Source organism: Candoia aspera, chromosome 2 (genome assembly GCF_035149785.1).
Source record: "Candoia aspera isolate rCanAsp1 chromosome 2, rCanAsp1.hap2, whole genome shotgun sequence".
NCBI classification, from domain to species: Eukaryota; Metazoa; Chordata; class Lepidosauria; order Squamata; family Boidae; genus Candoia; species Candoia aspera.
In genome coordinates, this window is record NC_086154.1 from 247,758,058 (window position 1) to 247,778,469 (window position 20,412).

Genomic DNA, 20,412 nt, shown 5'->3' on the forward strand with positions numbered 1-20,412 from the left:
ACACAGAGGTATTTGCAGGTTTGTGATATTAAAAATCAATGGGATTTGAAGGTGCACAGTACCAAGAAGCATGAGCCTCTTTCTGATACTAAAACATCCCATTGGTTAGAAAAGAACATGATTAGTAGTTTTTGCTTAATTCATAAATATAATGACCTGTGGGAAATACTATCCACTTATTTCATCCCTTAAAAAAAAGCGTATCCATACTTGTAGTGCTCTAACAGCAATGAAATAAGGAAGTACTATCTTTAAAAAAGGAAATCAAAATTTGCTATTCATTTTTCTGGGAATAGCATTAAATGTCAAAAGTTGACTTGATGGTGTTAAGAACATGTAGCGTTTAAACAAATGAAGCCTCTTTCAGGATTTCTTCCGTTTTGCTGTTTCAGCTTATATTAAGTGAGATCACATTAACAGGGCAAAGAAATATATATATATTATCCTTGAATATGCTTGGTAATTTGATGATAAAATATTTACCACCCATTAACACGTTGCATATCACTGTGTGTAATGCCTACTATTTTTTAAAGGCATGTAGCTCTATATCACAGTTGCCACTAATTTGGAATATTTTCCATCAATTTTGAAAAATGTGGAGCTGATCCCATCATTATCTTCTTCTGCACAACCTGTAGGACAGCCTTCTCAAGCCAGATGTCCTTCAGAGGCAGTGGATTATGACTTCCAGAATTCTAACCAGCATATCTGCTGCATGTTTCCTGAGAATTCTGGGAGTTGTAGTCTCACATCAGGAAGGCATCAGGTCAGAGAAAGTATGCCTAGGTAAACACAACATGAGACATGGCAATACTGTGCTTTGCTTTCTCCTCCTCTGGCCTCCCTTACTGGCTAAAGGAACAAGGCGAGGACTATGGAGCAACAGCCTGCTGTTGTGCACTGCACTAACCTGGCTATCACAAGGCAGAGGAGGCATGTCACAGACGCTGTCTCTCCTAATATCTAGTTCATCCTTAAACCTTTTCAGTGCTTTGATAGTACAAGAAGAAATGAGGAACAAGCAGAAGGACCAAAGGAAGTGTACATTTTCCATATCTCTAGTGCTTTAGGTCGACTTTCCTCTACCTTACATCTTGGTTTCACTGTCTACGGGCTTTTCGTTCTCATTCTCTTGTGAAATCAGTTGGTAAGGCTTTTTCATCTCATTCTCCTCTATCACAGAATTACCCATCTCAGCATCCTTGTTCCGCAACTCATGTCGGGATAAGTGTTCTACAATTCCTGCGCCAATAGAGTCTCCCAAAACGTTGGTTGTGGTACGCAGACGATCCCTAGAGAATATATTGCATTTAAGTAAACCAGTCATTGTTTACCAACACACTGAAACTTTCACTAAAAGATACAACACATGTCCACATTCATTCATTAAAATTACAATGTAATAACATTTGCTTCTACGTTTACATAGTAGTAATGCGAAAGTGTTACATGACTGATGGGAAAAAATGAATTCTAAAATGAGAAAAGAGGCATATTTAAACATTAAATATTAGTTCCAGGAAGTCAGTATAGCATAAGTGTTTCCTAATGTTTATATTTGTTTTTATTTATTTATCAAATTTTATCACTGCCCATCTCCCCCCTAAGCAGGGACTCTGGGTGGTTTATTTTCCTTTAGGTCTCCTACTTCTTGCACAAGGAGATTCAGACTAACCAGTCACAAGCTGCAACATTTGAAAGGTTTCTTTAAGAAACAAGTAACAGGCAAATAAAGATTTGCATGCTGAAATGTGGTGGCTGATGAGACCGTTTGAATGATGCCTCCTTTTAAAAACTACAGCATGGAAGGTGAACCAAGATTGAGTAACTTTCATATCTCTGGCCAAAGAATCCTTATCAGTATCCTATGCTAGTTTTCTTTTTATACAAAATGACAGTTCGACATTTGTACAGCTAGTCCTCACTTAATGACCACAATTGGGACTGGAATTTAGGTCGCTAAGCAATTAAGCAAATCACATGGTTATTAAGTGAACCTTGTGATTGTTAAGCAAATAACATGGTTCTCTGTTGATTTTGCTTATTGGAATCCGGCTGGGAAGGTCCAAAATGGCAATCACGTGACCACAGGATGCTGCAACTGTCGTAAATGCATGATGGTTGCCAAGCATCTGAATCCCAATCATGTGGCCATGGGGACGCTGTGACAGTCGTAAGTGCGAGGAACAGTTGTAAGTCGCATTTTTCAGTGCCATCATAACTCGGGACAGTTGCTAACTGAATAATCATTATATCGTATGCAATATAACTATAATTTCAAAGAGATCCAGTACATCTTGAGAAATGAATCACAACAACTTGTAAATTTAGCTTTCACAAGTGTCTTTTGGAAATATGCCTTGCACAGTATCTATGAGAAATACTCACAGAAACCAATCCACTGCAATGATAAGAGTTATGTCATCTGTAGGCAAACCAACAGAGGTTAATACAATGACCATCGTGACCAGGCCAGCTTGAGGAATTCCTGCTGCACCAATGCTGGCAGCTGTTGCAGTAATGCTGTTACAAGAAAAGAGATACAAAACCGATCATGCTGCCATTTTCAATTTTCTAAACATGTCCAGATTCCTAAAGCTTTTTCAGACTTGAAGAAGTTGTTGGCTAGGAGTTCATGAGTACGGTTGGAATCAGTTGCTAGTTTTCATGATCAAAAGTTTTTTCCCACTTTCTTTATTCCTACAAGAAAATCTGATACTTAATCTAGGTAAGCCATCCTCAACAGTGTATTTAGTTTCATGAGTTAGATCAGTCTTCCTCAAGCTGGCACTTTCCAGATGTCTTGGGATCGTGACCTATAATCTGAAAAGCACAATCCTTCCTGCCTGCCTGCCTTCCTTCCTTCTATATTACCTTAAAGACATAGCTAGCACAAAAGGAAGAGGACCTGCGGTCTATGTAGCAGTCTCAGTCTGTATCAGGTCCTGATACTGCAGTTTACATTGCAAACAATTTATATTCTGTGATTTATGAGTTGAGTGGAGGGTAGCCCTCTCTGTTCATGATCTCCCACTTTATCCTCATCCTGTCCCCTGGGTTACCATGCATTCCATTCAGAAACATTCCTCAATTCCCAACTTTTGAGGGAAACTCTAGGTACTGAAAGAAAAAGGCAGATAGCTGAGTCCAAGTCATATGAGTTTATATAGCTTTGTTGTCATGCATAAGTGTACAAGAATAATATTTTGCAAGATTTACAAACCTGATTGTGATAATTTGTCCAAAGTTAAGATCCATGTTATTAACCTGTGCAATGAAAATTGCAGCCAGTGCTTCATACAAAGCTGTCCCATCCATGTTAATAGTTGCACCCACAGGTAGTACAAATCTTGTAATGCGTTTGTCTACTCCATTGTTCTCTTCCAAACACTTAAAAGTGATAGGCAAAGTGGCAGAACTGAAACCAGAAGGGGAGAAAAATACAGTAATACAGTTCCGCACTACCATACGGAATAATGCAGGATATATAGATAAGCACATTATTACAGGCATCCTGGAGATGTATATATATGCATCAGCCCTCTAGAACAAATACTTATTTCACCTCAAATTATCTGAAATTTCAATAGAATTTGCTCACATAGTTAATCTTCAGTCCATACTCCAATTCATCGAAGGGAATCTGCACCCCGAATTTGGATTAATAGATGTATATTATAGAAAGACCATACCCTACGTGTAGCTCATGTGTGGTGCCTGCACATTTTCAATGCCTGTCATTTCAGTTGAAGAACTAGGATGTCTGTCTAGCTTGAAGGCCACAGAGACAGTACTAGACTAAAAGGCATGTCTCAGTACAAAGCAGCTTCAGATATTGGAAGAATTAATGTAAATGAGATGTCCAGTTAAAATGTTTATTGGAATATGCATCCAAAGAATAAGATGTGAATCTGAATCTAGACACTGTCTGATATTGTACTCGGAATGGTACACAGATTCAGATGAGTGTCACTATCCACATCTTAGAACAACATCAGGTGTAAAGCAAAATCTAAAGTAGAGTTGAAGAGTGGCAGAAACCTGGGATAATGACATCTCTCAATCATTTGCAATAAAAACAACTGTATATTCTCATGGATTAGCTCATCCATGGATAAGATGACTCTCGAATTTTTAACCAAAATACCAAATAAATAGATAGATAGATAGATAGATAGATAGATAGATAGATAGATAGATAGATAATAAAAGTACCACCCGCGGATAAGCTGACCTTCAAAACTTTCATACGTTTTAATTTTCACAGTTGGCTTATCTGCGGGTGGTACATATTTCATGGCATTTTGGTTAAACATTTGAGAGTCTGCTTATCTATGGGTTTATACACCAGTATATATGGGATATACAGTACTTTTAAAAGTATACCCATATATACTCATGGATAAGTCTATCAGTGGATAAGTCGAACCCAATTTTGGGGGTGTATTTTGGGACCTAAGATTCTTGGCTTATCCGTGAGTATACACAGTATATATCCAATAAAAAACTCCTATATCCCAAGCTATTTGATTGTGAAATCCTACCTTGAAGAAGTCCCCAAAGCTGTGATGAGAGCTTGCAACAATCCTCCAATGAAGACCCAAGGATTTTTCCGAGTAATGAGGAAGTAGAGAAGTGGGAGAACAATAATTGCATGGATGAGCAAACCAATGATGACGGTAATTGTATACATGGCAAGCTGGCCTCCAATCACACCCATATCTTCCATCTCAACAATTTTTCCAGCAATTAAAAACAAGATACCAAGTGGTGCATACCTAGAAAGAAAGAAAAAGAAAGAAAGAAAGAAAGAAAGGTTAAATGTATTGCTTTGTAACTATCTTGTAAGTCCACTTCTGTGCAAAAGTGTGTAATGCATCTATTCTCTTGCACTTAGAAATTCCTTGCATTCTATAGTATGGAGACCATGACCCTAAATATATTGTCTCCAGTATATTCTCGTTTAGTATATTGTCTGCAGACCCTTTGGCTGAAAAGCAGTCTATGAACAAAAAGGGAAGCCTCTGTGAACACCACAGAACAATTATACAGCAGCCCATCTCAACCTTTCGACCCTGGAGGAACTCCTGAAATATTTTTTAGGCCTTTTAACCCCTGCACATTCAGGCTCAAATATAGTCCAGAAGTTAGAAAATTATTGTATTCATTTCATGTTTGGGCCTGTATATATGCATTAACAGGGTTCTTAAACTGAAAAGCAGAGGCTGTGGCCGTGGCCTGGAATAGGGAGGCGGGTGGGTCCTTGGACAGGATCGCGCCTGTGTGGCCTCTCTTATCCCATCGAACCCAATACTCCCCATGGTTCACGGAGGAGCTGAAGGTTCTGAAGAGGATTAAGAGACACCTAGAGCGCTGCTGGAGAAAGACAAAGACTGAACCCGATCGGACGCAAGCTAGAGTTGCAATTAAGACCTACCTTGTGGCGGTAAGAGTGGCGAAACATCAGTACTTCTCCACTCTTATTGCGTCTGCAGAATGCCACCCAGTGGCCCTGTTTAGGATCACCTGATCCCTGTTGGGGAAAGGGGGTCCAGAAAATCATCTACTGGGCCGTGCTGAGGAGTTGTCGGAGCATCTGCAGGATAAAATCGCTCGGATTCGTGCTAAGCTGGACTCCAAGCGTGAGACAGGGTCACAGGAGATGCCTGGGGAATGTACTTACCCAGTTATCTGGGAACAGTTTGATCCTGTTGGACCTGAGGAAGCGGACAAGATCCTCCGGACTGTAAATGCCACCTGTCAATTAGATCCATGTCCCTCCTGGCTAGTGAAGGCAGCTCGGGAGGTGAGGTGTGGTTGGGCCCAGTTGATGGTAAATACATCCTTGCGGGAGGGGGTGTTTCTGGCGGCCTTTAAGGAGGCGCTGGTGCACCCCCTCCTCAAGAAACCATCACTGGATCCTACTGTACTGGATAATTTTCGTCCAGTCTCCCACCTCCCCTTTCTGGGGAAGGTGGTTGAGAAAGTGGTGGCTTTGCAGCTCCAGAGGATCCTGGATGAAGTGGATTATCTGGACCTCTTTCAGTCAGGTTTCAGGCCCGGATATGGAACAGAAACAGCATTGGTCGCACTTATGGATGATCTCTGGCAGGAGCGGGATGGAGGGAGTGCATCCATCCTGGCTCTCCTTGACCTCTCAGTGGCTTTCAATACCATCGACCATGGTATCCTTTTGGGTCGGCTAAGGGAGTTGGGGGTGGCAGTGTAGTTTTGCGCTGGTTCACCTCCTTCATCCAGGGCCGATCCCAGTCAGTGTTAATAGGGGAGGAGAGATCAGGCCCATGGCCCCTCCTTTGTGGGGTGCCACAGGGTTCAGTACTCTCTCCTCTCCTTTTTAATATCTACATGAAACCACTGGGTGAGAACATCCGTCTCCACGAGATGAGGTATCATCAATATGCTGATGATACTCAACTATACATCTCCATCCCGGGGGAGGTAAGTGATGCTGTGGCTGCCCCTTCCAGATGCCTGGGGGCTGTTGGGGTCTGGATGGGGAACAACAGGCTTCAGTTGAACCTTAGTAAGACGGAGTGGCTGTGGGTTAATGGCCCCTCGGTTCTCAGGAATTTGCCATCTTTAGTTCTGGATGGGGTTCCACTGCCCCAGACAGACCTGGTGCATAACTTGGGGGTCCTCTTGGACTCATGACTCCTGCTCGAAGAGCAGGTGGCAGTAGTGGCCAGAAGGGCCTTTGCGCAACTTCATGTTGTGCGCCGGTTACGCCCCTTCCTGGAGCGAGAGGCCCTTCGAACTGTCACTCATGCCCTGGTCATCTCCCATATAGACTACTATAATGCGCTCTACATGGGGCTACCCTTGAAGAGTATCTGGAAGCTACAGCTGGTCCAAAACGCGGCTGCGCGGATGATTTTAGGTGCTTCAAGATCAGCACATACAACTCCGCTGCTCCGCGAGCTGCATTGGGTGCCAGTTTGCTCCTGGGTCCAATTCAAGGTGTTGGTTATCACCTTTAAAGCCCTACATGGCATGGGTCCAAGTTACCTAAGGGACCGTCTCATCTCTGTCACATCAACCTGTCCCACCCGGTCATGCAGCGGGCATGTTACGGACCCCGTCTGCAAGAGAATTCGATCTGGCAGGATCCACGAGGCAGGCCTTCTCTGCAGTAGCTCCTGCCCTTTGGAACATCCTTCCCCCTCTCTTCTGGACTTCAGAAAACAGCTGAAAACCTGGTTTTGTCACCATGCCTGGAGTGGGGAGAGGAAGAGCCATTCTTGGGGCTGGTTAGTTCCCTAGCCCTGCAGGTACCAGCCTTATCCCTTTATGGGCTGCATTTGATCTGCCCTTATTTGGATTTTATTGTATTTTATATTTATTGAAATATTGGTACTATTTATGATTTTATTGAATTTTAAATTGTTTTTACTGTGAACCGCCCAGGGTCCCCCATGTGGGGGAGATGGGCAGTGATAGAAATATGATAAATAAATAAAATAAAATAAATAAAAAATAAAGAAAGAAACTTACCTCTTTAATCTGAAGTTGCCCGAATTTGAAATAATTTTTTAAATAAATCGTGATCTCCTAGGAAACCCCTAGTGACCTCTTGTGGAACTCTCAGGTTATCTGCTTCACCAGATAATGCACCTGATGGGAACTCAGTAATTCCTGGAAAAAGGACTCCGAGGGGATTCCTGGACTGTCCTTTCACTTTCACACACACAGACCCCCATGATCACAGAATTGGAAGGGACTTAAGAGGTGATCAAGTCCAACCCCCTGCACATTGCAGGATACTTTACACTACCACAGATGACTATCCAGCTTGTTTGAAAACCTCCAGTGAAGGGGAAGAAACCACTCCATGCAGTCACCTATTCCACTGACTGACAGCTCTTACTGTCAAGAAGTTCTTCCTAATATCTGATCTGTACCTACATCCTTGAAGTTCCATCACAGAAACTGTTAGAACCACCAAGAAGGATGTTCAGCTTAGCCCCAAAGTAATGAGCTGTGAGGGACCGGAACTGGCAATAGTAGCACATTGAATTTAGTACTTACCACATGATTAGGGCTACCAGTCGCATGATAGCCTCATTAAGGCTGTCAAAGAAATCTCTCAACGCCCGGCCTTGTTCCTTCATATTTCCAATCACTAATCCAAAACTGATGGAGAAGACAACCAGTCCAAGTGCATTCACTCCATTTACAGCCCCTGGTACAGGGATTACCTCCTTCTTCATCTGAGTTAAGTTTTCCACAGCTTCTGTTACATTATTTATAATGCCAGCTAGGACAGATGTTTCATTAGAACCATCAGCTGAACTATGAACTCTCTCTTCATAGTTTGTTTTGAACTGTTAGAGATGGGTAGAAGGATAAATATTATATTCATGTGTTAGGAATTCTGGAAACATTATTTCTAACTGCTCAAATGCAATTATCAAAAGATTTACCTGACCCCCTGGAGGAAGACAGAAATAATCTAAACACTGCTGGCTTCTGATATTCTACTTTTATGCTGTATTTTTCATAGTAACAAAACGCTTGTCTTCTCTGCCACTGCTGGAACAACAGCAATAACCATGGAAGCATTTTTATACTTTGAATAAGTGTGCAGAAGAGCAACTGGAAAATCTAATCCTGGTTCGGTCTTGAAGCTATACCCAGATAATACAACCCCTTGAAATCTGTCTTATAGAGGCTATACTGTAAGTGTTTCTCACTGAGAGAGATTAAAGAAAATTCCCTGCATCATAAACTTGGTCTTTGTGCAATCCCAGCTGAAACAGGACATGTAATACACCCACATATAGGAAGGAGTTCTATTTTTTTTTTACCTGTTTGAAGCAGGCTTCTACAAGATTTGGAGGAAACATGTTTCTGCAAAGAAAAAAAGGTATCTACCTATTAGCCATAATTTGTCACCATATCAGGATCAAGCTAAGGAACAATCAACTTATTTTTTCACTCTAGAAAAGGCGATGCCTATTTTTGTTTTAAAGAGCAAGATTCCTTCTAACACAAAGAGCAATCCAAATCCAGATTTTATGGCTGGATCATTTAGTTACTGGTAGCTTGGCCAGTACTAGAAACTTGGCCTGCCGAAGTGTTTTCTGGGTTTGTACAACCATGCCCAGAAGACACTGGGAGAACTCTGAAGCAACTGCCAGGTCTCCTAATGGCCACAGCTGCTTCACAGCTTCAGGTTTGCTACTTTGTAAGCAAAGTGGCTCCTCAAATAATTTGCATAGCCTGAATCAAATTATGCTATCCTCAGTTTGCAAACTGTAAACTCTAAGTGTCTCATAACTTTGCAATTCACCAAATTAAATTTAGCAAACTTTCACTTGATTTTTCGGTAGCCACTACAAATTTAGGTACTTTTCAGGCACAAATCTGTCTTGGATAAACAGTAGAAAAATAATTTGAATTTTATCTCTCTCACCAATGCACATATTCAGCGAAGTTTTTCCTTAATTCGAAATATAATGAACAGCATAATAAATATGAACAGCAATATTGTGATTTTTAAGATAGCATCTTTTTGAATGAAGGTTTATATTCCCAGTGTCAAAAAACATGAAATTTGAATGCCAGTTAAGTTATAGCAATCAGCAAAATAAAATCAGAAAGTAGAACCCTAAATAATTCTCAGTATTATGGAATAATTGCAAAGTCCAATTGGGGGAGAATTCGGATTTCTGAATTACCTCTAGATCTAATTAAAAACTCAAATTTATGATCCCGATCAAGAACAACTTAGGACATCAGTATGTAAATAAATATACAAACTTTACTAGCCTTCAATATTTTTCAGTTTGCTTCCTAAGAGGATGGTAGTTTATGTTCCCATGTTGGCTACAGAAAAGTAGCCCAAAGTCTCCACACTCAGCATGGAAACGCAGGCTTCTAGTCTTCTGAAGTCAAGTCTCCTCCAGTGTATTTTTCTTGGCACCAGTAAAGAAATGGCTTGCCTTCTGGGATTTTTTTTTTACTTCCCAGATTAGTTTACAGTCTCAGTATTTTCTGATGGTCTCCCATCTGAGTACCTATCCTGTTCAACCCTGCTTAGCTTTTTTGAGATCAACTAATATCAGCTGCATGCTGCCACCTGTTGTGACACTACAGAAAGCCACTTTAGAAAACCACTTTGCAAACATTGTTTTCTACAAAACAAAGAGCACAGAAAGTGAGCACAAAATGTGAGCAGCACCAATCTGGCCATGTTTCTATTAGCCTCTCACTTGCCTGCATAAAATGTTCCAACAGTTTCTGGCAAGAATGACCAGAACTTGGAGATCCGGATCTGGAGCCTCCCCTAAACATTGTTGCTGAAAATTGGTGGCATGCATTTTCACCATTTTGAGAAAGGAAACCCATCAAGGCTGTTGTGCAAGCCCTACAATAAGCTTAACTGATTTTTTTAAGAATCTAAATCTCTACCCCAAACTCTTCCTCTTATAGCCCAGTTCAATGACAGTCCCTAGCCAATCTTGCCTTATGTCAAATGCCAACTGTTGGCCCAAGCTGGCATTTGGATGAGAGACTAACAAGAAATCTTAGGCCTACTTAGACCTTGAGGAATATCCCAGAAGAAGACAGTCACAAAGCTGTTCCACACTGCTGCCAAGAAAACCACCCAAACTTGTCCATAAAGTCAACCAGAGTCTTGCTCAACTTGATGGTAACTTTAACGTACTTTGTATAAGTGTGCAAAGCCTGTGGCTCTCAGGCTTCCCAAAAATGTTATGAACTGCCCCCAGCCACAAAAGATTGCTGAACTATGATCTATGGCTATGTGACTACTTTAGGACTACATTTCAAAATTATTTCTAAGCTGAGAACATCTTAGTGTTCTGTCGCATCATTCATTTATTTAGCTTTACATGATCACATCTGAAGTATTTTTTGATTTAGTTAATAGCTTTCCTCCAGCAGGGCCCTCCTACAACTCACACTGACCAGGCTGCATTAAAGGGGATGTGGTCTAACATACCTGAAGGAGCCAAGTTGCAGAAGAATGCTGCCTACCTGATTAAGTCCAGAAAGGCATCTGCAGCTGTCACTTGGACAATCTTGCCTTCTCTGTGCATTTTTTCCTTTGACCCTTTCCCGGGGTGGATGATGACTACCATGATTATCCCAATCAGGACAGCAATAATTGTTGTACTCATGTAATAGATGACTGCTCGGAGACCCATTTTCCCTGATGCTCTACTGTCCAAGGCAGCCACACCTAACACAAAGGATGCACAAAGTCATACATCTCAGAAATCTGTCCTTCTTTGCAGTTCTCTCTGTCTGGTCCAAGTCCATTTAAAGATGCAAAGGACAGGGAGGGACAAGAACCCTGAAGTTCTTCACCAATAACATCCATATAGGGCTTTGAGAAGGCAGAGAATATCTATCTTCTTTCCCATGGTGAATTCTATTATATTTCAGTTTTAGTTATAGCAATAAATTCTACATTTGCCACTCTACATGTGAGTATTCGGCACAAATATGCCCACTCTTTTTTGATGATGGATTTCCTCTTTTAATTCTTTAATTCCTTTATTATTCATTCAATTATGTGTTGTTTGTATTTATAGCCTGCTGTTCTTTTAAAGAATTAACAGAGGTGTACCTCAGCACACCCTCACTTTATTCTCACAACAACCATCTTGTTAGGTAGATTGGGCTGAAAGGAAGTGAATGGGCCAATGTTACCCAATGTCTGCCCAATTCAACACTCTAACTACTACATCATATTGGCTGAGACATCCTGTAAGTGGATATCCTACTTGGGCAACTGTGTGACAAAAAGGTTGGCTGCAACACCAGCCCTGCAAAGCTGGACAAATAGCAAACAACCTTTGCAATATAATTCAGAGGGACACCATTTGTGTGACTAACAATAGTAAATTTCAGTCTGAACTCATGGGAATGTAGGCTAGGCCTTGATTCCACAAAGAAGGGCAAGCATCCTTACCAAAGTTTTCTTTTAAGTATGTACACCTTGCAGTCTGGCATGCGGATAAGCAAAAAGGGCTAAAATCAGATGGCTTTCAGTTCAGAACATTTTTTTCAATACAAGTCAAAGGAGTTAGATTTTGTTTTTTAAAAAAGGGCCAAAACAGTTTATTTGGCTATTTAATTTAGTGGGACGCGGTGGCGCTGCGGGTTAAACCGCTGAGCTGTCGATCGGAAGGTCGGCGGTTCGAAACCGCGCGGCGGGGTGAGCTCCCGTTGTTAATCCCAGCTCCTGCACACCAAGCAGTTCGAAAACATGCAAATGTGAGTAGATCAATAGGTACCGCTTCGGCGGGAAGGTAACGGCGTTCCGAGTCGTCGTGCTGGCCACATGACCCGGAAGTGTCTATGACAACGCCGGCTCCAAGGCTTAGAAACGGAGATGAGCACCGCCCCCTAGAGTCGGATTCGACTGGACTTTACGTCAAGGGAAACCTTTACCTTTACCTAATTTAGCGGGAACCTTAAGCTTTGAACTCTCTGGGACTCTGCAGCAAAATCTTGCTTTTACTGTTCACCAGCCATTTGAAGACAAAACAAATCCACCCCACAGAGGTTTTTCTAGGGAAAAGGGTGGGAGTAACTTCTAAAGAGGCAATTCAAACTAAGCAAGAAATCCTTTGACTGACTTCATCAGGGATCTTCCAGGCAAATCCTACCGTAAATATAAGATTGAGTCCTAGGGATGTCAGCTTGGAGCATGGTTTTCTGCACTGTAGATTTTGTTATAAGTCTACCAATGTCGGCCCCGTCAGACCAGACTAAGAAACCAATGGCATATAGGTCAGGACAACTCTTATTGTAACAGCTAAGGTAACAGCATCATGCAAGTCTGAATGTGCTTCCCCCTTCCTCATGATATCTTCATGTGAACTAGGGAGGGGCTTGTCTGAGACGTTTCCTCACATTATTTTTTTGGCCTGAGCTCAAGCCCCACTTATCTGACTGTTGCCTTGGTAGTGTCTCTTTCTCCTGTCCTTCAAGGCCATTCCCTATGCCCTGTAAAGCCAGATCCATTTTTCAACAAAAGATCTAGTAAGCAGAAAAGGTTTGGCTTCATCATACAGAGCCAACCAAATCCTTTTCTCTGGACAGATAGCCATAGTGCCCTTCCTATTCCTCTCTGTGTATGTAGGGTATTTATCACTCTTTCCACTTTAATACAACAGCCTCTTGGTTCTGGGGAAGAAATGATGACTGCAGCGGAATGAAGAGCTGGCGAGTAGACTGGCTGTTCATAAGTCCTCTCTGGACAAGGAGAGGACTTGAGATTGCCCACAAGTGCTCCAGACAGTTGTTTCTCATGAGGAGACCGCAAGACAGCGGTTTCCAGCAGGTTAGAACTCTGGGAGACAAGGGAATAGTCGTCTTGCTCAAGCCACACTTGGTGCTTAAGGACATTGTGTTTGCATACTACCTTTTCTAATCACTTTCAGAATTTGCTTGTTAACTCTTTTCAGATATTAGGAACCTTTGGATCAACAAATTTTACAGCACTGGGTGAGTTTCCTTCAATCTTTAGCGAAAGAAGTTGTAAATACAAGTTTAAGGACTTAAAAAAGTTTTTTGGGGGGAAATAAACAGCAAAAGGGTGATTAAAACTTTGATTTTGGAAATTACAAACAGACTAAGGGTCTAGATGGATTTGAAATAAGATTTTGGAATTAATTAAAAGAATCCTTCCCATGGGAAAATACTTTTGTTTTGAATTCTCTTTTTAAAAAAAAAAACATGATAGGATGAGACTTTGAAGGTTGGACACTAGAGGGAGACACTATAGGGAACCAGAAGGAACTAAAGATTATAATTAAAGGAGAAGAACACTTCTTATTAATACAGAATGAAGCAAAATATTTTAACATTGGACATATTGAAGGATATATTTGAACAATGGAGCCAGGAGTTAATTTTAAGGGTGTCTGTGTTTAAAAGATGTTATGAAAGAGGAACAAGATTTACCTGACAAGATTGAGATTGTTCTGAAAGTGAATTTAAAAATGAAAGGCTACAAGAATGATATGGAAAAAGATGCTACAATGGACATACAAAAGAAACCAGCTGATATCTTAATAATTAAAAGGGATATACAAATAACAAACCAAGAGAGTGACCTGGATAATTTTCCTATATTGGATTTATAAAAGAGGCCTTAAAGTTTTGAAGGATTTTGTAAGAAGAGACAAAGAAAAAATGAAAAGAAATCAAGTTTTAGGATATTATTTGAAGGGACTAAAGATAAAGACTGTTACCAGTAAAAGGAAGGAATATTAAGTTGGTTTATTTGATTAAGGGTAAAATGTTGTTATCTCTGGTAACCCTTAATGGACTTTTACTGATCAGGACTGAAATTGCAAGTCTTTAAGGATTTGTTTATATGTAAGAGATGGATTATGGGAAGAAGAGAACATTTGCTGTATTTTAAGAGAAGGTGATAAGTTAGTAAAATAGTTTATACTTGTGTGATGAAGAGGGAAGTCATTTCTTTATATATTTCTTTTCTTTGCTATATTCTTATTTTTTCTTTTTCTATTTTTCTTTCTATTTTTTCTCTTTACTTTCTTAGTTTTTCTTTTTTTTTAGTTTGTATTAGTTTGTATCTTTGTAACTGTAATTTTTAATAAAGTTACTATAAAAAACACAACAGTCTCTCACTCACTAGCATATTTAGTTGTCTGAGGAAACTGCTAGGGAAGGCAACTGAACAAATTGTAACTCACCTGATTTCATTGAAATTAAACATTAATGGATGATCAGGTGGCCTATATCTATTTTATGCACGTCATGTGCATTCAGTTACTTTATTCTATCAAACTCCCTACATAATTTTGTCTTTTTTTCCTCCAACTGCAAGGAAATCTGTATTTGTTTTTACATGCTGCTACCTTGGACATAGACCTCCTTATAGGCACATTTTCCAAAAGTATGGATTTTTTAAGCAACTTTCTCAATATGCAGGTTCTATATAGATTTATTGGTCTGAGTAATACCTGAAAAAAATACTAATGAAGTGATGCAGCCTAGCAAAATGGCACAAACTGGCATGCAATTAAATGTAATTTTCAGCTGAAATGGAATCCATGGTGGGTTTTTCTCATACTCTATTTTAAACCACCAATTTTTAAAATCAAAGAACAACAAATAGAATCAAGGGATTCCTATTGTGCTCCCTAATATTTCAACCTCCTAAAGAAAGCAGAAATTTGGTGCATACACACAGGAACAGCAGCTATGTTGCTGGGTGATGACAGAAGTTAAAATCTAACCTATCTGGAAACCATGAGATTAAGGAAGATTATTATGCCTACACCAGGGATGCATAACTTTTCTTAGATCAAAGCCGAAGCATCCACAGGGTCTGATGCTTTGATCAAAGTGATGAAAGCAGTGTTGCTCGGCTGCAAAGCAAGCTCTGCCCCTTTTGTACGTGTGTGCAATGTCACAATGCATGTACAAAAGAGGCACTGCCTGCCTTGCAGGAGCATGATGCGGCTTTCACCTTTCAGTCCCCTCTGGCTCCCCTCCCCCCGCCATGCCTCTGAGAAGGCTACACTTGCAAACAGTAGACAGCAGTTTTAGGAAGTAGGATGCTGCATCAGATGGACCCTTTACAATCTTACTTGCCATTTGCAGTATGTCTACTAGGTTTGTGCAGCTGATTGGATTCACCCTCCAAAAGCTTCAGAGTATGAATATAGCACCAATCTGTAACTCCCTAAAGCAAATCACATCTTGATTGAATCAGAAACATTGTATTGTCCTAATGACAAGGGTGGGACATTCTTGTTAAATAAAGTAAAAAAACACCACCACCACCACCACCACCATGTGCCACTGATTAATCCAGTTATGACATTTTAGATATGTCCAAATAAAGCCAAATAAGCTACATGTATCATGTAAGACAGTTCTTGGGGTAAATCTGAGGAAGTAACATGTCCCTCTGTGCCAACATTTCAGAATCCATCACTGGTATCAAGATCGCTTGATACCAGTGATGGAGTCCCCATTCCCCAATGCCAGATTTAGCAAACGGCCTCTGACTTCTTGGAGATGTGTGGAAAGTATTTTCTTCATGCTCAAATGTACTCTTGTCTTTTGCTAGAATTTCCCACAGCCCTTGACACTGCAGCCAGGTTGCACAGTTGGAATAGCCTATCTCGAAGAGGAAGAGGAAGAGGAGGAGGCCACTGCCTCAGGCCCTTTCTCCCAGGGCTTGCATCCCATTTCTACTCTCAACCTTGCAAGCGCAAAGTAACACAATATTTCTAGATGCCCAACCCAGTGGCACATTTCCTGTTCTTCACATCTGCCAGGGTAGGGCCCTACTGTGTGGGCTGTTTAGATACCACTTTAACTCTTTGCATTATTCCATCTTTCGCTCATGATATTGGAATGCACCACACAATATGCTTTTTGAAGGGAAACTAAGGGAGTAATTTATCTTCTTTATGTGTGCTAAGCAGAGCAGGAGGTAGGGACTAGCAGAGATTCACAGCAAGCCATAGAACAGTGATTAGTAACAGCTGACAGCCTTGAACCGAGACTCTTTCTCTTTGGTTGCCTCATTGTAATTCATTGTAAAACCGGAGCACAAAGAACTAACTGTCCCAGTGCCAAGAATCTGAAACGAAGGAGCAGAGAAATAGCAGCCCAATTTTTTTCAGTAACTAAAGGCAGCCAATACCTGCTTGCTAGAGACCTGAAGAGACCATCCTTTGATGGATATGACATTTAAATTAACTTGCTCTCCTATAAAAACATTTTCCCTTGTCATTAAACAGCTTAAAATGGCCCTTTCTGGTAGTTGGGATATGAAAGTAAATGATGTACAATCAAAGCCCATTAGCTTCCAAAAAAGGACTTTCACTTGATGATATTGCTGGATTCCCTAATGTTAAAGTAATACAGTGAAATGCTGTGATTTAATTAGAGGGAAGTCCATCAAAGTGACTTCCTAAGCCAAGCAAACTTCTTGAGGCATAGCAAATTAGCAGGAAAACCAATTTTTTGTCTGAGGTAAAACATCCGAAGCAATGTCCCAATGTGTTACAAGAATAGTAACAGAGATTTAAATCTGCTTAAAAGATTACCACATTAATCTGGCTAGGAACCACCATTTCTTTCCCCTCAATTTATCCAGCCAGAGACATGTTGAATGATCAGACAGCTTAAAGTATCTCGCATTTAAATAATGCTTTTCTAAATTGCTCCATACATACTAGCCCTGCGGTGGATTCATATGCAGTACTAAACCATGGTTTGTTAAAGCTTTGTTAACTATGCCACAACTGGCTGAATTCACATGCTGTTTGACACCAGTGTTTCTCAGACTTGGCACCTTTAAGTTGTGTGGACCAACTCTCAGAATTCCGCAGCCAGCATGCCAAGTTTGAAAATCACTGCTTTAAGCTTATCAAAAATAAACACTGCTGTAGGCTAATCAAAAATAAGTAACAAGAACTTCCAAACTGGTCTAGTGGTTGAAGCACCAGGCTAGAATGCAGGAGACTGTGAGTTCTAGTCCTGCCTTAGGCCTGAAAGCTAGCTGGGTGACCTTGGGCCAGTCACTCTCTCAGCCCAAGAGCCAATCAGGCATAGCAGGAGAGTTCTAGTCCCGCCTTAGGCCTGAAAGCCGGCTGGGCGACCTTGGGCCAGTCCCTCTCTCTCAGCCCAAGAGCCAATCAGGTGTAATAGGAGAGTTCTAGTCCCGCCTTAGGCCTGAAAGCCGGCTGGGTGACCTTGGGCCAGTCCCTCTCTCTCAGCCCAACTCACCTCACAGGGTTGTTGTTGTGGGGAAAATAGGAGGAGGAAGGAGTATCAGGTATGTTCTCCGCCTTGAGTTATTTATAAAAAATAATAAAGGTGGGATTAAAAAAAATCTAAATCTAAATTCATCATAGTTAGGAAAGGGCCACATGTTCATATTATTTTAAAGAAAACCCTCTCTTCAGAACTCAAGTTTTAAGAATATTTTAGATCCTCACCAACTCATATTTGTTTTTGCCTGTTACACAGTTCTGACAGCAGGAAAAGGAGCAAACCTGGTTGCCTCAGCGGCTAGTAGGCACTTCTCCCTAGAGTTAGGGTAGGGAAAAACATCTTACGAGAAGAAATATTATTCTCACTCTGATTGGTTACATAAATGAAGACTTCCTGTCCCTCAGTTTATATAGCCTGAGGAAGTGATCATGTGGTTCCACAACTATGAGAACATTATAATCATTGAGGCTAAGTTTATTACCAATTCCCCACATTTGCAACATTTGAATGTGATAGCAAAATGGAGAACTTACTTTAATTTACAGGCCAAGGAGAGCCTGTAATATTATTTATTATTCCTTCCTACCAAATTTAGAGACAGAATGATCAACAGTGATGATGATAATGGCACAAGGAAGCTGGAAACTAGAATGTAAGGCAGTGAGGTGCTTTCCACTGAAACATGAGCCACAGAGCAATTCCTCTGTAACTGAAGGCAGAGGGTTACTGGGTCATATGCAAACCAGATTTCCAGGTTCATAGTTAGGCACTACGTTTTGACCTCTGGAAACGTAGGTCAGGATTTATAGCCTCGGTGGAATTCCTGGCTGTAAGGCAGCAGCCTTCTTTGTAAAGAATGCTGGAAAGAAAAGTCAGACCAGGCAACTAGATAGCACAGAAGTTTAAGTGCAGAATAGTGCTCTTGCCTTACTATGAACAAGGAAACGATGTCCTAAGCGTGCCTTAAGTGCCAGTTTCTGGGGAACAACTGTGAAAGAGGACTATCATCTGCCATTCTATTTGTAAGCTTCCTAAGTGCATCCATGACACAGAATACAAGACAGAATGCTGGATTAGTTGGGCCTTTGACCTGATCCAACAAAACTCTTCTATGGCTGCAAAGAATGGGGAAGAAGGATGTTAAAAACAAAGCACCACTGATAGTGATTGGTTAAGAAAACCACTGGAAGTGCCAGAAAAGTGAACAGCACCTTAAGTCACCTACCATAGGCACAATCCTTTGAATTGTGATGGCAGGAATTTACAAAGAAACTGATGAAACTAAAGTTCACCATGGAAAATCTTAATGGAGAAATGAACTAACTCCCAAACTGGCAGTTGTTTCTTTGCTGAATGTATTATAGCAGATGCTGGGCATAAGGTTTTTGTGTGTGTCTATCTTAGTGTGTTGCTAGGGAGAGTGGAAGGCAAAAGGAAGAGGGGCCGACCAAGGGTAAGATGGATGGATGAGGTGACGGACTCGTTCCTGGGGGAGCTGGGGGTGCTGACGACCGACAGGAAGCTCTGGCATGGGCTGGTCCATGAAGTCATGAAGAGTCGGAAGCGACTGAACGAATAAACAACAAAAAATCTTAGTGTGTTGTGTGAGCCCAGCCCATTTGATTAATTTAGGATTTAATAAATGATGCAAAGCCAGAAAAAGAAACTTAGATGTCTTGGTGAACCTACCCAACATCTTTAGCAGGATGGTGTCTTTATCACAGAAACCATCTGGGGGCTGACAGAGGTTTCATAAAAATCCATGTTGAATATGAAAATAATCCTTATCAGATGACAAGGTTTACTGGGTATTTAAAAGAGCTTTAAACATCACAGTTTCAAGTTGTGAGTTTGCAGATAATTGCAAATCCACAGAGTTTTGGGGGTTTTTTGTTTTTGTTTTAGTTATTGTAAATATTCTTTTTAGGTGTAGAGAATTTCTGGAGAGAGATTTACTTTGCTTAATTTTAGTTTTTTCACAATAATTTTGAAGTCACTATATCTGTATTAGACTAGCACACTTCCTATACTAAAATCTATCTGCTTCTATTCAAATTTAGTTACTTTCTTCTACACTTTGATGGATTCTGTCATTGCCAAATACTCTATGCCAAAACCTTGGATTTATACTGATTGATCCAATTTTGATGCTGCCCAACTCCAGCCGACTCTGCTCTTCTGTTAGACTTTCTCTGAAGTTATAAAGCTCACTCTGGCTGTGTTTATACAGTACAACCTGTGTAACCCATCGACAATCTAGCAGTTATATTCACTTAAAACACTAAGCTTGGTGTTAACCTTGGTTAGTTTTTTGTGGCTCAGTTTGTTAGCCTGTTGGGTAAGTTTCTAACTGAATGTATTGCATGAACCCAGCAATAGTTTAGTGCTTAATAGTTTAATGAACCAGGTTCAGGGTGTGATTGAAAACAATCTGTCTCACACAGAACCTCTCTCCAGGTAACCACAATTTTCCCAACATCTCAGAAAGAGCTTCCTTCCCCTGCAGTTATTCTAACTGGGATAATTATTTATCTCCTTCATATTGCTCTGTGTTACAACCGTTATACAACGCTTTTCCTTACAAGATTGCAAAAAAAATGTATATAAGAACTAAAGCTGTTGCAGGTTCTCTCAGAGAACACTCTGCAG

The 20,412-nt window shown here is 40.7% G+C and overlaps 1 protein-coding gene across 1 annotated transcript in view; it reads right to left on the reverse strand.

Annotated features, from left to right (window-relative positions):
- Positions 1-465: 465 nt before the first annotated feature.
- The window catches only part of SLC1A3 (solute carrier family 1 member 3), a 38,788-nt gene continuing 18,841 nt past the window's right edge, over positions 466-20,412 (reverse strand). The window contains exons 3-9 of the mRNA XM_063295740.1: positions 11,023-11,227; positions 8,829-8,871; positions 8,050-8,345; positions 4,548-4,781; positions 3,227-3,421; positions 2,392-2,526; positions 466-1,295 (exon numbers count right to left, since the gene is read on the reverse strand). Coding sequence (XP_063151810.1) covers positions 1,091-1,295; positions 2,392-2,526; positions 3,227-3,421; positions 4,548-4,781; positions 8,050-8,345; positions 8,829-8,871; positions 11,023-11,227 — 1,313 coding nt within the window. The 3' untranslated portion in view covers positions 466-1,090. The remainder of the gene's footprint in view (positions 1,296-2,391; positions 2,527-3,226; positions 3,422-4,547; positions 4,782-8,049; positions 8,346-8,828; positions 8,872-11,022; positions 11,228-20,412) is intronic.